Source organism: Diabrotica undecimpunctata, chromosome 7 (assembly GCF_040954645.1).
Source record: "Diabrotica undecimpunctata isolate CICGRU chromosome 7, icDiaUnde3, whole genome shotgun sequence".
NCBI lineage: Eukaryota > Metazoa > Arthropoda > Insecta > Coleoptera > Chrysomelidae > Diabrotica > Diabrotica undecimpunctata.
In genome coordinates this window covers 13,280,385-13,301,247 of record NC_092809.1, presented here as the reverse complement: position 1 = coordinate 13,301,247, position 20,863 = coordinate 13,280,385, and the positions used below count along the sequence as shown (strand labels likewise).

Genomic DNA, 20,863 nt, shown 5'->3' with positions numbered 1-20,863 from the left:
GTACTGTCATCTCTGCCGTTTCCAGTAGCCTTTGCGTTGTGGCTGTGCAGGGTCTTGTTTCTGAGGTATATGTCATTATTGGTCTTACAGTGGCTTTATAAATTCTTGATTTCATCTCAGTGTTAATGTGTCTGTTTCGCCATATAGTGTTATTAAGGCATCCTGCCAGTCTATTTGCTTTTTGTACTCGATCGACAGTCAGTGTAATTCCCAGGTATTTTATTTCCATTACTTGTTTAATACTGATGCCATCAATTTCTATTTTACATCTGGTTGGTTCTTTGCTTGCTGACTACTATTTTTTTAGTTTTCTGAGATGAGATTGTCATATTAAATTCTTCTGCTCTTATATTAAATCTATGGACCAGTCTTTGCAGACTATCTTGGGCTATCAATATTGCGTCGTCTGCGTAACAGAATATTTTGATTTCTTTGTTTCCCATTCTGTATCCTCTTACTTTGTTAACGCTTTTTATGATTTCATCCATGATTAAATTGAAGAGCATGGGGCTCAATGCATCCCCTTGTCTTATTCCGCTGCCTATTTCTATAGGTTCTTAAGTTATCCATCTATTCTGACTTCCATTTTGTTGTTTTGGTAGATGTTTTCGATGGTTTTTATAATATTTAGGGGAGCTTCTCTATTATACAGAAGATGGATTACATCTTTGAGTCTTACTCTGTCAAACGCTTTCTTTAGGTCAATCAGACACAGAAATGCTCTAGTGATTTCTGAGTAATTTGCTTTATAACGAATATTGTGTCTGTACATGATCTTCCACTACGAAAATCCTGTTGTTCATCTCCTAAACTTATACTCTGATTTATTAGCACTTGCAAAACTTTAGTTGTAAGTTTTAGCATAGTATTTAACAAGTTTATACCTCTGTAGTTTTCTGACTTTTTTATCTCCTTTTTTGAATAGTAGAATTAGTTCGCTCGTTCTCCATTCTTACGGTATTTTATTGTGTTTTATAATTTTATTAATTAATGTTGTTAATTGTTCTGTCATTGCTGCTCCACAATATTTCAGTAACTCGTTTGGTATCCCGTCTTTACCAGCTGCTTTTCTGTTCTTCAGGTTTTCAAGTATTTTCCGAACTTCATGTACATTTATATATTAAGTTCTTCATTTGTGGTAATTTCTGGAGTTTCCGGTTCTATACTAAAATCACAATCAAGATGCACTAGAAATAAACAAACCAAGACTCTTGCATGTTACGAGGAGCACTCCCGAATCATGATTTACAATGTGTATACATTGTATAAATCCCAAATCATGATTTACAATGTATATACAGTCGGGAGTGCTCCTCATAACATTCAAGAGTCTTGGTTTGTTTATTTCTAGTGCACCTTACTTGTGATTTTAGTATAGCGTCTGCAAGATTATCATAGAGCAAAATATAGATATACAGCAAATATATTGAAATAACATAGCTTATATAATTAATCTTTAATCACTGCTTAATTACTATAAGCGATAGACAAATTAGCAGACAGGAGTACGGTCAAATATTCTGCGACGTTGCCGGCGTGTGCAGAATATCTGGAAACGTACAAAAAAATTAAAAAAACAAATAAATTTCCTGTAGAAGAATCACAGAAATTAATAGAAATCCTCATAAAAAATACCGTTGTCTCCCTCCTAATGTGAGCAAAAAGTATAAGCTCTATCATAAAATCCCTAACATCTTGGTCTATTTTGTGTGATCTGCTTGAGTGCTTACCTCTGCGATCTGGAAGGGAAGCTGCAACACTACTATTTAAATGATTCTTTATAATATAGTATATTAATCTATCTTATAAAGATATGGATATAATACACAATTTGGAACAAAAAAGTCCTCTAACACTTTTTTATAAACGTCATGCGCAATATTCGTCTTTCTACTAAAGTGAGTTATTTATTTAGCTCACGCTGTTGTCACATATCAATTTCTCAATTCAGTGTTCTTTGTTAAATAATCAAGTAATGATATAATCGTTTAAAAAATAACAGTTACATGATTACTTCATGTAAGTTTTGTTGGGGCAATATCAATTTTTATTTTACAATGAACTGTAGTGGATTTAAATATTGTTACACTCATGTATCCGACTAATATTTTAGAAGGAATGATGAACAGCAATTTTGCAACACTGTTTAAAAGTTAGACTCGCTACTCCAACATGCTTGGAGTGTGTCTCATTCTTATTCAAAGAAATAAGTGTTATCTTTGTTCCACATACTGAATAACGTATACGGTAGTTGAAAACTTGCCTTATCGGTATGTATATATTCTAGTTGTACATTTAAGAACATCACTCAGTATGTCGTTCACTACATACAGGTCTCCTATCATACTATTCACTAATCTTCTTCCCTTCGCTTGTTTTTCGAACAACTCTTCATAGTTTTTGCATAACCCTTCTGTATTTTTAAGACTCGTCTAGACCTGTTTTTTTCTGTAACGAATGGCTCCTTATTTTTATAAAAGTTATGGTTTCCAACGATTTTATGGTTATTTATACTGAGTGATTCAGATATTCTGGAAATACTTCTTTTTTTAATAGGGAGAAAAACATAAATACCACCTATAAGTTTATAAATATCTGTATTGCAATCAATTACAAATGTATATAAAATATAATTTGAATGCAGGTATAGTATATTATCATAATAGGTATACCATAAGACTGAATGATTCTGGCTATTAAAAATAATACGAGAATTATGGTATCGGTTTAAATTAGTAAAAATTTGATTCAAAAATGTTTAGAAATTCGTAATATGCGTTCTGTGGTCCCTAAATGGATTTATCGTAACAGGGCTATAAAGTTATTTATCGTTTTGCAGGGTCTAAAATATATTTAATTGACAAGTATAATAAATATAAATTTCATTTAATGCTAAACTAACTTTGATTCCTCACAAGTTTTACTAATAGTTTTGTTGCTTGATATATTATCTTTCGCTCATCCTATTTTATGGCATGTCTTAAACTATATCCAAAATGCTCATATTAGTCATGGGTTAATAGTAGTCATTTGGGGTGGGGTAGGGTCATTTGTCCAAAACGTCAATACCGATTTGCTTGTATTTGAAATAAAAATAAAGCAAGAAATCTGCACAACATGTACAACATGTAGTAAGTCGCTCTGTATAACATATACAAACGCTGTTACTGTTACGATACTCATTTCGACTTAAACCTCTCATCTGCAAATATCTGTAGAGTGTAACATGAAGAGCTCATACAAAGTGATCGCTCCTCAGGCATTCCTAGTTCTGTTTTATATGGATACCGAAGGCGTCAGTACGACAAAAAAATCATGAGCGTACGTTCCAGATTTATTACAAATATTGTACGTGATCAGATAGTTTATCTAACAACTGCTTTTGAGGAGCCTGAATGCGACCAAGAAGGAAAAAGGGGATATACTGGGTGCGCCCAATTAACAGGAAGTGAGGACAAGGAAATTTATTACTCGTTTTGCTGAATTGATTGACTATAAACGATCTGTTATTATTTATTTTCATATATGAATCAGCAGCATTAATTGCCGCGGTCTGATGACCGGTGGTGAGCATTTATTGCATTTAGAATGTCTTACTGTAAAGATCTTAATCTTAGATAATTACTACTCCGTGGCTTGTTCATTTCCCAAAAGATAGCATAATTTTCATAAAGCGTAAAGAAACGTTTATATAAGTTTCCAGATAAATATAAATTTAGTTAAATTACTTTATTTATTTTAAAATTTTTACATTATACTTTTTGGTTTTTATTTTATAAATTACTAAGTATAACTGATACAATAATTCTCTGTACTTTCTTTTTTAGTTTTCAGGTAAGCCACTACCAGAACCAACTGATCATAAAATAACAAATATTACATACAATCACACATTTACAAGAATACTTACAGTTACAAGAAAAATGGACATGAAATGTATATACATATAAATAGTGGGGGAGAACTAATTTTTTTTCAGCTCATCGTATTTTGACAAATTATATAATCAAATAATAAAACCATTTAATATTTTGTACAATTCTAATGATACTTCTGGGTATTTTACATAAAAAAGGCATATTATAAACACGAATACGGAATAATGATGGGAAAATACTCTCAAATGATAGCAATAACTGTAATATGGTCAGAATTTTTCTGTTCTATATGTATGTGATCAGAATATGGAATTCTATGTATTCAAATATATGTATATAACTTCACTATACATTGAAATGAAAGTAATTCAACACTAATGAACCAATATTTATTTCTAACGTAACGTGAATCCTGAATGTCTTTATGTCTCTACTTAGGCGATAAACACCATATAATGGTGTCGTGGATCGTCAGATATTTGTCAAAATACGATAAAAACTTTTAATATTGTAATAGGCGTTAAATGGTTGCCAAGTCCGAAACGAGTTTATTTATATACTTATTTAAGATATTCACTTAATAGTATAGATATATGGCGTCACTCTGCACTTTGATCTTAGATCTCTAGACTCAATCACTACTAGCATGCTCAAGGTCCCAATGACAAAACGACGTTTTTAGTAACTTAGATCTCTTCAATGCTTTTTGGACGCCTTTCTATTAGTATTAATGTCAACATATGACCTTGAACGGACTGCTTGTTGTTCGCATTTGGGAGTAAAAAGATTAAAGTGAGCCGAGTTGGCTGAGTAAAAAAGTAACACGAGAAAGTATTTTCAAAAACATCCATTTCAGTAATGGCCAAGAAGCAAATTTGTTCAAAGGCAAAAAATATATCAAAGAATGTGAAGAGACAAACAAATCTCCAGAAATTAGACATGAAGTTTGTGTTGAATTACAGCGAAGAGTTAGCTGTCTTTAGATTTAAATTAAATGGACACGTCTAAGTATCCCCCTCCCCACCCAACTATTTTCGGAAGCATAAAACACTAATCAATTTTTGAGTAACTGAACTAAAACACCTGCTCATGGTTTTTATGACATAATCATTACAAATAACTGAAAAGTAACCTATTATAAGATCTTAAAAATGGCATCCATCCACCATTTTGGAAGATCTTACAATTTAAATGGGATTATTTGGCCCTTGAAAGCTCTCGTGTCACTTTTTATTTACTTAAATTTTTGTACTGAGTGTCTGTTCAAAATGGCGACCGTTCGATATTTAATAGTGATAGTGTGAAAAAAACTGTAGACTAACCGTAATAATTTGACCGTTGGTGATTCAGCCTTCATGGAAAACGTGTCAACGATCAATCTACTTTTCTAATTTCCCGCGCTCTAATATAACTGGTTTGTTTTTTTATTAATATCTGCCAAAAATAACTCAGGATCGCTCAGTAAGTTCCTAGATTTATGTGCCATTTTGTTAACCGCTGCGCTGTTTTAAAGAGGCGACCATTCAGTGCTACATGAAATAATCAAAATAACTCTTGTTTTATAAAAAAAAAAACAAACTGTTACACTAAGACGATCCTAAGTCTTTGCAATTCAATATCATGTGTTGACTACTATGGTTTTAACAGTAAAATTATTAAGGCATCTCTAGATATAATTATTGAACCACTTACAATAATATTTAACAACTTGAGGTTACTGGCTTGATGTATTCAAAATATCAAAAGTAATTCCACTTCATAAAAAAGGATATAAAAATGCTCCAGACAATTACAGACCTATTACCATAGTATCAATAAAGTAAGTAAAATTTTTGAAATCTTAATCCAAGAACGTATAACAAATTATTTGGATAACAAATCAATTTGGTTTTAGAAAAAAATTCTTCTTTAGGTACCGTCTCCCCTAAGGAGAGTAATCATCACAGCTATTTTCACTATATTTTCACTTTTGAGATTGCAGCTCTGAACAAGTCGACGGAACTGCAATTATACCACTTTCTCAGATTGTTGAGCCAGGAGATGCATAGGAAAAAATACTCAACAACTAAAGCTTTATTAGAAGTAATACAACATATTGTTCACGGTCTTTGATGCAGGTGAACCTACTAATGGATTAATGTGCGAGCTTACAAAAGCTTTTGATTGTGTCGATATTCAAACACTATTGATAAAATTGGAGTACTATGGAATAAGGAGTACCATACACGACCTTTTAAAATCATATCTCACAGGAAGAACACAGATTGTTGCATTTAATAATCAAGAATCTAATCCCCTACCAGTTTCAACCGGAGTACCACAAGGATCAGTTTTGCGACATCTGCTATTCTTGATACATATAAATGATTTACCAAGTGCGTTGGAAAACACCAACAGTGTTCTTTTGCAGATGACACAACTTTATTATGTAGAGGTAAAACTGATTACAGTCAGGAAATATTAGAAAAATCTAAATCCTGGTTTAACTGTAACAAACTTAAGTTAAACGAGCAGAAAACCTAGACAATAGTATTTAGTTCCGATAGATGGGTTAAACCACCTGAATCAATAAAGTTACTAGGGGTTACTATGGATACAAGGTTGAACTGGTCGCACCATATTGAAGGATTGTGTAAGAAGCTAGCCTTACCTATTTTTGCCATGCGCAGATTGGCTACTTCTGTGATTCGAGATATTCTTAGGTCAGTTTATTTTGAAATGGTTCATAGTATCCTAACATATGACATAGTTCTTTGGGGAAACTCGTCCAATGCATATAACATTTTCACTTTTCAAAAAGCAGCAATCCGAATTATTGACTCAGCAGAATATTGTGCCAGCTCCAAACCTTTGTTTAAAAAGTATGGTATTCTTCCTTTACTTTCAATATATATATTTGAAAGTTTGTTAACTGTTCATAATAATATACAAGATGTAAAAACACATGCTGATCAACATCAGTACAACACAAGAATCAAAAATCATATCATTATACCATATTCCAGATTGTGTGTTACACAAATTAATAAAATAGATTATAATCTGTATAATTGTTTTTTAAACCTGAACAAAAATATTGATATTAAGGCAATAAATTGTAAACAATTTTATAAATTAGCAAAATACTTCTTGCTGGAACACTGTTTCTATAGTATACATGAATTTATTTGTTTGAGCTCCTAGTGTGGTCGTTTTTATGAAAACTATTTTACACCTAACTGAGTTGTTTTTTTTTTATATTTCTATTTTACAATGTATATGTTGTATTATGTGTTCTTGTATTATTTCTTAGTTATTTCCTATGAATACATCAGTGACTTATTTATATTGTGACATGACATGTAGTGTTTACTATGTAAAAATTAATAATAATAGTAACAATAAACGTATCTATCTATCCACCGTTATATTCAGTTTCTTGTCCTAAACCTATTTTTAAATTCATTAAATACAAGCAGCACAAAACCGTTGAACAATCAAGAAACATACCAAGCGATACACACGTTTTCGAAATATGATTTACTTTTCGATTTATGATTTTTCGATTTTCGAAATATGATTTCGACTTATTAATGATTACGTCACTAAAATATCATGAAAACTATGAAAAAGTGCCTTAGTTCAGGTACCTTTACTACCAGAAGTAGCTAAATTACATGCTCAAAATAATTTAATTGATGAAAAATGTAAATTCCTTTCATCGAGAAAATTGTATGAGAAAAAAGTGAAAATAAAAGATTTGAAAGATAACATTAAGAATTGATAGCAGATATGAACGGAAAAGAGGCTGTTATGCACTAGAGCTTCTTTCGAGCAATAGTAAATAAAATTAAATCTAAATATTTGGAAGTTGTTAACAGTAGTTAACTGTTGCTTTCAGACAATATACAGATTTAGGGAAGTGCATCAAAACCCATATAGCACAATCGGATGTTTCGGATACTTCCCGTCATCTACACTTTTCCACATTAGTCTTTTTTGCAATACGTTGGTTTTATACAAAACCAATTGTAATGTAATACTTAAAAACAATGTAAGTATGTATGTTTTCAAATTGTGGACTTGGCAGACAATTCAACAACTATACTTCGACAAGAAAAAATCCAAAGTTGTATGCAAAGCCCTGCTTTAAATATCTTATACTCTATTATACCTATAAAAATGGTCCATAAAAATGTAACACTTGATTTGTATAAGAAGCTCTAAAAGGATAATTTAGATTTATATATGTAAGTTATTTCACAGCTAATACTTTGCTTCACCAGTCGAATTTATTTAGAAGCAGTCTCAATCTAGATAAAAAATTACTCAGTTGATGCTTATAATCATTACAATACTAAAAACAAAGCTGCCTCCTACATACTTAATTTTTAAAGCCGAAAAGTATTTTTGCGTTAAAATGAACTATTAAATTAGTGACATGACGAAGTGAAACTTCTACACCTTTAATTTTGATAAACGCCCATTAGACATATTATAGTTGTAAATATTGGTATTGGTTTTTCTCTAGTATTTATATTAGAGATTTCGTCCAAAAAATATTTCATAAACAGCTGTTAATGTGGAGAATGCACAATACTTTTATCGATGTTTACATATTTTAAAAATTACATATTTTTTAAAAACGAATAAAACATCCTTCCAAATAAATTCAGGAAAATTTGTCTGAATTGTGTCGAACGAAGTTCTATTGGTTTTTAATAGATGTCGCTGTAGCGTCTGGTGCACATCTTATATACCAAAACGCTAAGCCCTTTTCTTGTCCACCACTTTACTCAAAAACCATATTAGATAATTAAAATATTTTTTCGGAATATTATTAGTATTACGTATGAGATTGTCAAGATATACTTTTGGTACAAAAATTCACTTCCGGTTTTGAGATGACCGGAAGTTAAAATTTACTTTAAGTTTTAGACCCCACAATGTATATATGGATCGAAAGGTCTCGTCGAGACGAATCTAAATATGTACTTCCGGTTGCGATCCGACACCGGAAGTGACCCGAAATGCGCATAAAACGTCAAGATAGAGCAAATCTGACACCGGATTCGTTATCAGCATGCAAAATTAACTGCTAAATGATAACATTGTAACAAAAAACATTGTTTTCGACGAAATATTTCGTGATATTTAATACACTTTTTACTTGCATTATTATTGATGAATGTTATGTATATTCTTCCTTATATTGTTTGTATTGATCTCTTAATTTTTCTCGCAAAATAAAAATTTCATTTAAAAAACTCGATGTCGAGTTGGTCCGCTAGTTATTTTTAAAATAATTGCTAATATGACAGAAAGATTTTGTTTCATTCAGAGCTTTCCACAAGTTCACTCTATGAGTCCAAAATGACAAAGACGAAAAACGTATAAGCGAATGGTGGTGCTCTATATTGAAATTAAATCTAAACTGTCTTTCATATATATTATTTCATTTATGATTTTTGTTCATATGATATGGATTCAAAATTGGATAAACATGCTCATGTGGTATGTATTAGGTTGCAATCTTTAAATTCTTATATAAGCTCAGAAGTCCAAGAAGTTACATAAACCCAAACTACATAAAAGATATAAATAATAAGTTGTATGCACTAATTTTCCTAACTAGCGGGTTTATTGCATTGAATTTGTTTGTCTGTGGTTTAAATTTCATATCAGCGAATGTATTTTTATATTTTAACAATTTTTTTCTTTAATTTTGAACCTTATTGGGGGAACTTACCCCCGTCTATCCGCCACTGGCTCTAGAAAGAAGCTGATGATGAACTGCAAAAACTTCACATTAGGTTTACTTTTTCATTTTTTTCTTTTACAAAAAATTAAATATATTATTTTTTGTACGTTGTTAATTTCTTTCGATGAAATATAAGTACGATAATCCGTACTATAAAAGACCATAATTTGAACAACGACATACGATTTTCTGACTTCGATGACCTGGCAACGCTGCTTTAGAGAAACATAGCTACGAAACGAATTGGTTTGGTGGCCACGCCTACTAGTATCGCTATATCATTTTAAATGTTTCTCTCAGTTTCTACCGTTCAAAGTGCATACCCACTTTAAATTCTTTCTGATACTGTACATTAGATTATTAATCATCGTATTCGGGATGTATCCAAAGACCATTTAAAACTAGATGTCGCGATTTGTCTCACTGTTGACAAAAATTGTCAAAAATTTTATTTATATATATACAAGGATTTCCACAGTTTTCACTGTATTCCTTCACTCAACCGTTTTCTCCAATTTTTCCTGTTTAGCCAGTCCCCTTCCTTATGGACGACAAATATTTTTTCCGCTGCGACGCATAATTCAAAAAGCGTGTAGTTTATAGGTAGGTAACAATTTAAGATACCTTTGTACGGACACAATCTTTCCAGAAATTTTATATGTGTGGTGTGGTACCCTTGAGCCATATATAGTCGGTCTAGTTTCATTAAAACTTATTTGATTGCACCGGAGAACTCAAATTGACTGTAAAATAACGCTACTTCTGTTCTCCAAAATTTTAGAGTAATTTTATTGGTTGGTTAATAATACGGTAATCGTATTAGGAGAAAAATGAAAATCGCTTTCACCTTCATGAAATAGCTCGAAGTTTAGAAAAAAATCGACTGAACATTAAGGAAGTTTTAGAAGAACATTTAGTTCCAAGAAAAATATAAACTACAAATATTATGTCGCTTAAATTTGATATGGTAAAAATACTGTTTGGATATTCTGTTTCTTAATAAAACTAACAAAGTAAGAACAAAAGTCAACTAAAATATGTATAATGGACTTTCACGTGATATTAAATTATTAAAGAAGTTGATGAAATTCCCTTCCAGGCGTGATGTCAGAGTTTAGTAATCCATTGCATAATCAAAACCTATTTTACAATAATTATGTTTTTAATCCAATCATATTTATAATTTCGATGAAAATGATCATTCGTAAGTATGATAAAAGTTTATATCAACACAAATATAAAATGATAATAAAGACAATACGATTCATTTATACATAAATGAAGGTTTAAGTTTATATTTAGTCATTCATAGATTAGTATTTACAAAAAGAAAGTTTTTAATTAAAATTAGTGAATATAAACTTCTAATATTAACGATTGTTCTTCAATTAAAACAGTCTGCAACAGTAAGTTTATTTCAGCTATGAATAAGTGTAATAGGAATTTTTGTGTTGTACGGACTGTACAGTGTAACAAACTGTAAAATATAAAATAACTGCTTTCCCTGCCTGCTTCTTGCTTTGCCAGTGCGCACTCAACGGTCAGACAAGAAATAAAATTCGTCAAGTTGTACTTAAAGAATATTATCTGGCGCTCCTTGGTTATACCAATGAAAAATTGACAAATTATATTTTCTAATTGTACATTTACATATTAAAATAATTCATAATTTTTATTTCAGAATTTTTTGGAAACAATTGTCGAAATTTATGCATAAACTGTCATCAAAATTAACATTACATTTAACTTATCTACATTTGTGTAAAAAATAAACAATATTAAATGACGTACAAATGATCATTGGCATACGTATTATCAGGATTAGAATTTACATTTCTTCTTAATTCGAGATAATTTAGCACCTGAATTAAAGAAAAAAATTTTTGTTTACAACAAATATACAAATTAACTGAAAATAAAGAAATACTGTGGTTTATTTTTTAACTCTTTTAACTAATATTAATTACAAACGGCGTACAAAGTGTTTATTTGAAATCCAAATTGTTACAGTGGTCTATAATTTACTAATAGTACGATTAAGTACTAAACTATGTTAAAATTACTTTTGATTTTATTATATAATAATAGTGATATTTTTGTATAAAAAATTAAAAGAGTAGAATATCCTCTTAGCTTAGCTACTAAGAATAAAAACCAGCAACTGCGTCCTATTTGATATAGTTTAAAATTTTAAAATAGACTATCCATTAACTATTTGAATATTATGATTAAATAGTTTACAATTTTCACTGATTCACATAGATCTCTCTCTTAAAATACACCAAATGACTGCTATTCTGTTTATTAAAATTCATTCTGTCAAAACCTCCATGTTTTATTGCAGATTTTAATTTCGTATTATGAAAAAATAAGTAACTTTTATTCGAGACATTTTTCCAAATTGTAGATAGATGGCGCTATAATCGGAAAAACCATTTATCCTGATACCCTAGGAAAATTATGGAAACGGTCTACAATCAAATATCATAATTGTAGATAACTAACTAACCATCAACTACCCATACACCATGATAGGCGTGATATCGAAATGAACAGACTGCGCTCCAGATATCCTGTCATGTTAAGGGCCACCTCCTTACATCAGGAACATTTCGACCTCACCAACGCTTGGAGAAGACAATGGGAGCGCGACTCACCACAGGAAGCACAGCAAATGGCCTGTATCGACCAGAAACCGCCAGGCTTTGAACTGACCCGGAGTACATGGACAACGCTAAACAGAATAAGAACAAGAAGCGGTAGATGTGCTGACAGCTTAAATAAATGGGGAAAAGCCCTTACTCCGGAGTGTGACTGTGGTGCGCAACGACAGACCGTCCGTCACATTGTTGAAGAATGCCCCCGAAGGCGGTTCCCTGGAGTTTTTGACGAGTTCCTGAATGCGACCGAAAATGTTTTAGACTATATTAATGCATTAGATGTTCGTTTGTAATACTCCATGTAATGTTTTATATTGCTTTTTAAATATGTGTTCTTATTGTATGCCATACGATAAATAAATAAATAAATCACAATTATAGAAAGTGAACCAATTTTGAAAATCCAGTTACTAAATTTAGCAAGATGTCATTAATATAATTATATTAAATATGTAGTAGATGAAATGGCACAAGAACTAGGCGTAATTGTAGTTCGATTGCCGCCATACCATTGTGAATTAAACCCGATATAACGTATGTGGGCTCAAATAATAATGAAGTAGCAAGGGAAAATGTTACTTTCAAATTCAATTATGTAAAAAATCTGCTTAATAGTGCCTTTAGCAATGTGATCTTACAGTCGTGAATAAAATGTATCGAGCATGTAGTGAAAGAAGAGCAGAATATGTGGAACCCTGATAACTTCAATGAAATTACAATGGAACCAGTAGTTGTGGATCTAGGCGAAAATACTACTGATGAATCTAAAGATGACATAGATGGTTCAGATTAGATTATGTATAATGTTAGTTTTTATTTGAACATATTTTTTATATTGTATGGAAATAAATATTCAGTTAACCCATTTGACCCATTTATTATTAGTACTGTTTCGTACCAAGAATTGTTTAAGTACTTCAGTTTTACCTGTGCTAAAAGTTACTAGACGACCCTTTTTCTAATCCCATGTCATTAAATCTCGTTTGACAATAAGAATTAAATTTAATCCTTTAATCAGTCATAAGTCTAATAATTTAAACGGATAAAGAGCTTTTCCCAAAAAATATATTTTAGTCACTTTCTACAATTTTGGTACTGTACTGTAATATCTCGAGAAATAGACTTCCAAATGAAAAATAAGTGTTTAATATTTTTCAAAACTCTATCGAATAACAGTTTTTTCATTACATTTTATATACATTTTTGGTCAAGTAGCAATCTGAGTTATACAGTCGTAAGTTAAACGAGAGAAGTAATAGGTAATGTGATTTACAGATCAATATCAGATACTTTATTAGTGACATTAAAACGCTAGCTACACTGTGCAATTTCTATTTTATACATAAGACTACAAAATAAAATACCATTTCGTTTTTTTTATATATAAAATTTATGTTTATATTACTTAATTATGGTTGATTCTTTGCTGTTTTTAAAAATTACGTTTAAAAATATAATCAAATATCATTTATCCAAGGACGCAGCTGCTGCACCAAAGATGGTGTGACTAGATAAAGACATATTTCTGATAAACTAAAACTAATTGTTCGAATCAATATTGCTTGATCTCTGACGGCTTCTTAAGTCTAAAAGACTCAACTATTTTTAAAACAAACGTTTATCTTAATTTTTCGTTGTTTGAATTTCTATAAAATATATGTGTTGTTATTAACTTATAATCGTTACTTAAAAGTATTGAAAATAATTTTCACAATCAAAGTCAAGTTCTTTTAAACAACATGTTGCTTTAAGTCTTATTTCTCGCAGAAAATTTTCTTGCATTAAGACAACTTCTTCACAATGTAGCCGTTGAATGGCAAAATTACACCAGTTAGGATACGGATTGATAGAATACACACCGTATTCGTTAGATTTAGTTCCTGTTCTCAAACAAAAAAGACTCAGAGGACTCGGTTTTGGAGCAAACGACGAGAATATAGTCGAAACTTCAGCAGGAGGAGCTCCAGCAAAATTGCCTTTCGGAGAGATAAAAGTGATTGAAATACGTCGTATTAAGTGTATAATCGAAAAGGAGTTTGTCTACTAAAACTTGTTTAATCTCAAAACCATACTCGTATACCTTACTATATATATATATATATATATATATATATATATATATATATATATATATATATATATATATATATAGATATATATATATATATATATATATATATATATATATATATATACATATATAAAGTTCTTGAACTCCTAAGTGGAGCATAGAGCTTCAGTGAAAACGCGCCATCGGGTTCTGTTTTGCGCTAAGGTCTTCACCTCATTCCAAGACTTTCCTTGGCCTCTTATCTCGTCCATGATGGATCTTCTCCAAGTTTGTACTGGGCGACCTCTTTTTCTTTTCCCTTGGGGATTCCACTCTAGGGCAGTCTTTGCGATACTGGAACTATTTTTTCGGAGTGTGTGACCGATCCAACCCCACTTTCTGGACTTAATTTCATTTTGTACCCTCTTTTGTTCGGTCAGGTGTAGCAGATCTTCGTTTCTGATGGTGTTATGCCAGAATATACGAACAATTCTTCGTAGACATTTGTTAACAAAGACTTGCAGTTTGTCTGTGAGGGTGTTTGTTACTTTCACATCCGGGTTTCACATCCGTAGAGTAAAACAGACATGACATTTGATCGGAATATTCGGATCTTTGTCCTTGTGGTATACTCGCCAGATCTCCAAACAGGGTTGAGCGTGCTGAAAGCTTGTTGGGCTTTTCGTATCCTCATACGAATATCGTCTTCTGTACCTCCGTTTTCTGTTATGACACTTCCAAGATACGTAAAGTTTTCCACATTTTCAATCTGCATATTGTCGATAGTCAATAGCGTGTTGTTCCTTGCATTTATTCTCATGGACTTGGTTTTACTAATATTGATTTTCAAACCTATTTTATTGGCTTCAGTGGAAAAGTGTATACCTTACTATAATGGTGGCGTAATTTTTTAGGAAACTTTTCAAAATTTGTGTGATCAAGATGACAACAAAACATATATTTATGGATTTCGGTATTTTTATATGATCCATTTCAACACCCAGTCTATAATATGTATAAAAACAGTCTATTGTCTTAAAAAAGACTATATATCTATCATTATTATTTCAACGAAGTACGGGATAAAATGTACAAGCCACTCTTCTTGTGTGTTATTTGAGAAAATCATACTACTATACACAGAAACAAAACTAGGATGGTAACACAACTGGCAGTGGGATAATAGTAGATTTAAAGATTTTAAAAACTATGTAATATGTTACAGAAGAAATAAAAGAAGAAAATATTCCTTTACGGGGTCCTATAATGGCCAGCTTAGCTACCGCTAAACGGAGTTAGTTTTTCCCATTACTACTTAATTTGCGAAAACGGGTACCATTAAAAAATGAGATTATAAACGAAAAATGCTTTTCAAAAAGTGGGTCTACCGTAAAATGATGTGTATATCATAAAAGCATATATATGATTAGCACTTAGCCTTACCAGTAGACTCGATACAACTATAACTCGAGGTATACTAAGAAACTTTGAACACACTACTAGAAGAAAAGCAAGTATGGAAATAATGCTAGTTGAATTAATATTAATTGTTATTGAATTATTGTCCAGAACCACAGCCCCCTTCGTTTCTATTAACCAAGAATTATAAGAGAAGCCATAAAGATTGAAAAACGCCCGAATTGCCTTAAGAAGAGCTAGCTGCATTGCCAGCAATGAACTTGGAGGAAGATTGTTAGCGCTACTTTATTTGGGTCAGACCAAATAAAGAATATGAATGGTTACTCATTCTCGGAAGCAAAATAACTTGCACAAAGAAGAGTTACGAAGGATAAGTGGGGAGGGGAGATAACATTAAGAAAGAATATAAATAGAAAACTTAAATTTGTATCGACGTTCATTAGCAATGATCTATGAAAACAAACGAATATTTCCATTTTTATTCCTGCTGTTTTATTTACAAATTTTAGGAATTTTAAATTAATTTACACTAAGTCATAAAACAATTATAGAGAAAATAAAACGCTGTCGATTCATCCTTTTAACTTTCTAAATAAACACTTTGTACTTATTCAACATAAAACACTAATTTATATTTTTAATGCTCATAAATATTTAAACTTATTAAGAAAAATAAAAACGAAACTAGCGACACATTCCGAACTTTGTTCTGCTTATTATTTTATACAAAATATACTTAAAACTAATATGAATAATTACAGTCACATTGCATGTATACAAATATATATTTACGGTGTAATAAACGGTTTGGTTTTTTGATAGTGTTGAGTTAAGAAAAATTGAAGTCCAAGTGTCAAAATTGTTAAATTGCAGCTATTTCCTTCTTTACCTCCTTAATGGACATCTCCTCTATACGGACTGCTTTAAAAAAAAATCATTCGGGTATATGAGCGTGGAAAAGTAAATGTTTTAACAGTTTTATCCAGATATTTCTCTACATTTTAGTGAAAACAAATTTTACTGTATATACTAGTAGCGCAGTGGCCAGTAAATAGTATACTAATGAAGTAGTAGGGCTGAAGTAACGGGCTCAGGAGACCTTTCCCAACAGCCTTGATTTTTCTGTAAATATTTTTAACCTATTACAGTTAAAGAGGTAATCGTAATGGTAAATACCGACTTCTACAAGATAACATTGAGGACAAAAGAGGCCCTGGACGTAGACGTATATCTTGGCTGGCCAATGTTAGGAAATGGACTGGTTTAACATCAACTGATCTAGTTCGAGCTGCTGTGAATAGAATAGGATGGGTCAATATGGTCGGCAACATTACTAGAAGATAGGTACATTTAGAAGAAGAACAGTTAACCTTCATCGGACTGGCCGGGGTCTAGTTTGACCCCAGATCACAATTTTTGGATGTTACTTTATAGATCTTAAGTTTTAATTGGCAGTCTTCCATCTATCTGTAATTTATATATTGTATTGATAAAAAATTATGCCTACAAGAACATTTAACGGTTAGATTAAATTTAAACTTCAATTTTATAGGCTGAGGTCTCCTAATACCCCGGCCAGCCTTTTATGTCATATAAAATGAATTCTAATAAAGTTGTAATAATGTGGAAATCCCACAGATTTTACGGATTAGTACTGATTATGAGTGTACTATCATTTTATGTTTTTTATGTAAGAGTTTTGTAAATAATATAAATATATTGAGTTCCAGTGTCAGTTGGTTTCTTGTCGTATTTGTGAATAGTGCATGAGTTAAGTTTCATTTATATCTAGCTGAAAGCAACTGAGAGAAGATGAACGTTTACGTTTACTTGAAAGTGATGATCCAGAGCCTAATATCAATGAGGATACAGCCAGTGATTTAGAAGATGAAGAAAATGTAACAGAGGTAGAAGAAGAAAATGACCTTATTATTGATCAAAGCATTAGAGAAAATGAACTATCAGTTACTGACTCCGAAGGCTTACCGGTATATGTATCTAAAGATGGAACTAAGTGGTCAAGGTTGTAAAAACTAGTAAAGTATATGTAAAATGTAACAATTTTGTATGTCTAGAACACGCAAAATCAGAGATAGTTTGTGTACATTGTACAAATAGTATGGAGTTGTTGTTTAGTCTGTTAGCGTCAGCAGTAGAATGTATTTTGTAGTAATGTGCATGCTTTAGTCTAATAAATGTTCAATACTATAAAAATAATGTGTTACTGGTACAGTTTTTTTTTTTCGTATATGCATAGTTCACCCATTTAAGAATGGGGACCGTTCAGGCCCCCGGCTCGTCTTTTGTGTAATATTTTGACGCCTGTCCGATGAAGGTTAAAGAAGTTGAATGTTAAAATATATATATAGCGGATACTCGTCTTGTGGACTGCAAGTAAGCCTCTTGTGCTAACCTTGATATACTAGATACATATGCCATATTAACCGGTTATTGAACAAACGGTTATAACCTAGTAGTATACCATGGCCAAGCACTACGCGTGGTGTATGGAAAATTTGGTGGCTATCAACACTGCCAGTGACCGCTACAGTAATAAAATTGTATGGAATGAGTGATCTGAACTATTATTTAGAAAATGTAATGTTTTGTCGTTAAATATTTTTAGGGCGATAGCGTCGAGGTCGAGCATGTGCCATGAGAGTAACTAGTATTCCCATTCAATTGCCATATAGCTTGTGATTGTTCCCATCTGAATTTTTCACATCTAAGCAATTAAAGAATTTGTTTACAGGAAGTTTTAAAACACGTAAAACACACAGATTTATTAGGTGACTTTCAATTTAACTAGTATTGCATTGTGTCCATAAACAATGTATTGGAAAAGATTAACATGAACGTATTAATTAATAAGGTCATCTTTTAAAAAATCGCAATGACCAATAACATCGTAGTTATAGTCTCTTTAATGCAAAAAACAAATGCATCTAATAATAATTATCGTTTAAATATAAATCTTGTTTTATTTTTTATTCTATATAGATTAAAAATGTTTAAAATAAATAGTAACAAACTCAAATTCGGGACTAATTTTTCTCTTACTCCACACTGCAAAACAAACCTCAATCCAGAAACTACCTACAGATTTGGTTTTGGTTAGCTCCCCTCATCTGCATATTCTCTGCGAGTTGTTCAAGAGATCCTGAAGATAGCAGTAGAGGATACCAGCCTGGGCCATCACGTCCACGGTACCCGTGGCCAGAGTGTCTTTCTGTTTAGTGTTGTCGGCTTTCACACCGGGACGCAGTAGCGTTGGTCCAAAGACTGTAGCTAAATTATGTAGCGACATCTTATTGTCGCTTTCGTGTCGATGAACCCTAAAGCATTAATATATATGTTAGTATTATAAAATAAAAGAAACAAACTTATTCAAAAACAAAAGATGCATCACTGCCTATCTCATCACATGGTGTATTGTCGATTTCAAAGAAGTGGTTTAGCAACGTAGATGTTTCCACAATGAAACCTGAAAGATCTTTCGTGTGTAAATTATACTTATGTAAAAAAAAAAATAAGAAAAACAGCGAACTTTTGAGCAGCAATCCATTTCTAAATCTGAATTGAGTGTCACTCATCTGAAACTCACACTTCTTGTAAATTCGTGTATGAATGATTCTGAGAAAAGTTTTTAAGGACATCATGCTTAATATTCGATAGTCATCGCAGTGTGAGGCATTGGATTTTTTTGGTAACGTTACGAATGTTGATTTTAGCCAGTCTGGTGGTATTTTACCTGTGTCATATATCTTATTGAATAGTGCTGTTATTAAGTCGAGGCTTTTACTTTCGTTGTTTGCAATTAATTTAAGTATTTCGATATTGATATTGTCTGAACCGGTGACTTTTCCGTTCTTCTGAGCTTTTACTGCTTAAATAACTCCTTCTTTTGTTATTTTTGGATATTTTTCATTTATTCGATCATCCGTGGATGGTGGAAAACAAGGTCTATCATCGTCAAAAAGTGTCTAATTGAATTCTTTCCAGTTCTCCAGTTTGTCTCCTGTACATGTAATTATCGCGTTATTATTATTTCTTGTCTCTTTCTGTGTCTAACTGTCAGGTCTTTCACTTTTTTATGGACATTAAAGGTGTCGTATCTTTCCTGGAGTTGTTCAATTTCTAGGTATTTGGTTGACATCCAATTTTCTTTAGCTTCTCTGCACTTTTTTTTTAATGATTTTACTGACTCGTTTGTATTCTGTTGGGTTTGTTTCATGTTTTCGTCTTACGCCCATGAGGTGCATAATCTCTTGCGTTATCCATTCTTGTTTTCCGATGCCGTCTTCTTGTATCTTTGTTATTTTCGTTTTTAGAGCAGTCCATTTTACGTCAACGTCTGTCTGTACCAAGTTCTCTAGCGTTTCTATTTCTTTTTCAACCTTGACATTTACTTCATTTTTCTTTTCAAGGTTCTTCAGTTGTGAGATGTCTATTTTTCTTGGCACAGAGAACTTTTAACATTGAATAAGATGAGAAATACCACATAAATAACTTAACCATAGAAGGAAAAAGAGGCCAACAAAGGACTTGGCTGTAAGCAGTGTTGCTTGTTGAATGACATCCATGATTGAACAGGAGTCAATTCACATGCATCCCTAACAACGACACAAAACCACACACAGTTCGCCAAGCTCCACTGATGGAGGCGGCATTTGCAGAAGACGAATCACCTGGCTGATGTTTTATGTAAATTTCAATTTGCCCTAGATATCTCTCCCCAGACTTTTAGAGTTTTACGACTTGCATATCATTTTGTTACTTTCATGTTTCATAGAAATAAAATAAAAAAGTCATTTCGGAATAATTAAAAAACATGCAGAACTTACTTTATTAAATGGTCCAATATAAAACTAATGGTTTCACTATTTTGCAGTGGAAGTTTTTGGAAGCATTCTTTAAGTAATTCAGTCCTACGTTTTAAGTTACCATTGCTCTGATTGAAAGCCTCCAACAGTTCCGGATATAGAAAATCAGTAAACAAAGCTTCGGGTAGTTCTCTTAGGTATAATCTTAAAATACCAGTCACAGAATGGATATCTACTTCTTTTAGAAGTTGTTCAGCCTCATAGGAATCTAAAAAAGGAAGAATATTTAAGTT

At 31.8% G+C, this 20,863-nt stretch overlaps 1 protein-coding gene across 1 annotated transcript in view; it reads right to left on the bottom strand.

Moving 5' to 3' along the window:
- Window positions 1-3,792: 3,792 nt before the first annotated feature.
- Window positions 3,793-20,863, bottom strand: part of RhoGAP1A (Rho GTPase activating protein at 1A) — a 49,070-nt gene continuing 31,999 nt past the window's right edge. The window contains exons 13-15 of the mRNA XM_072536743.1: window positions 20,592-20,838; window positions 15,214-19,082; window positions 3,793-14,358 (exon numbers count right to left, since the gene is read on the bottom strand). Coding sequence (XP_072392844.1) covers window positions 18,872-19,082; window positions 20,592-20,838 — 458 coding nt within the window. The 3' untranslated portion in view covers window positions 3,793-14,358; window positions 15,214-18,871. The remainder of the gene's footprint in view (window positions 14,359-15,213; window positions 19,083-20,591; window positions 20,839-20,863) is intronic.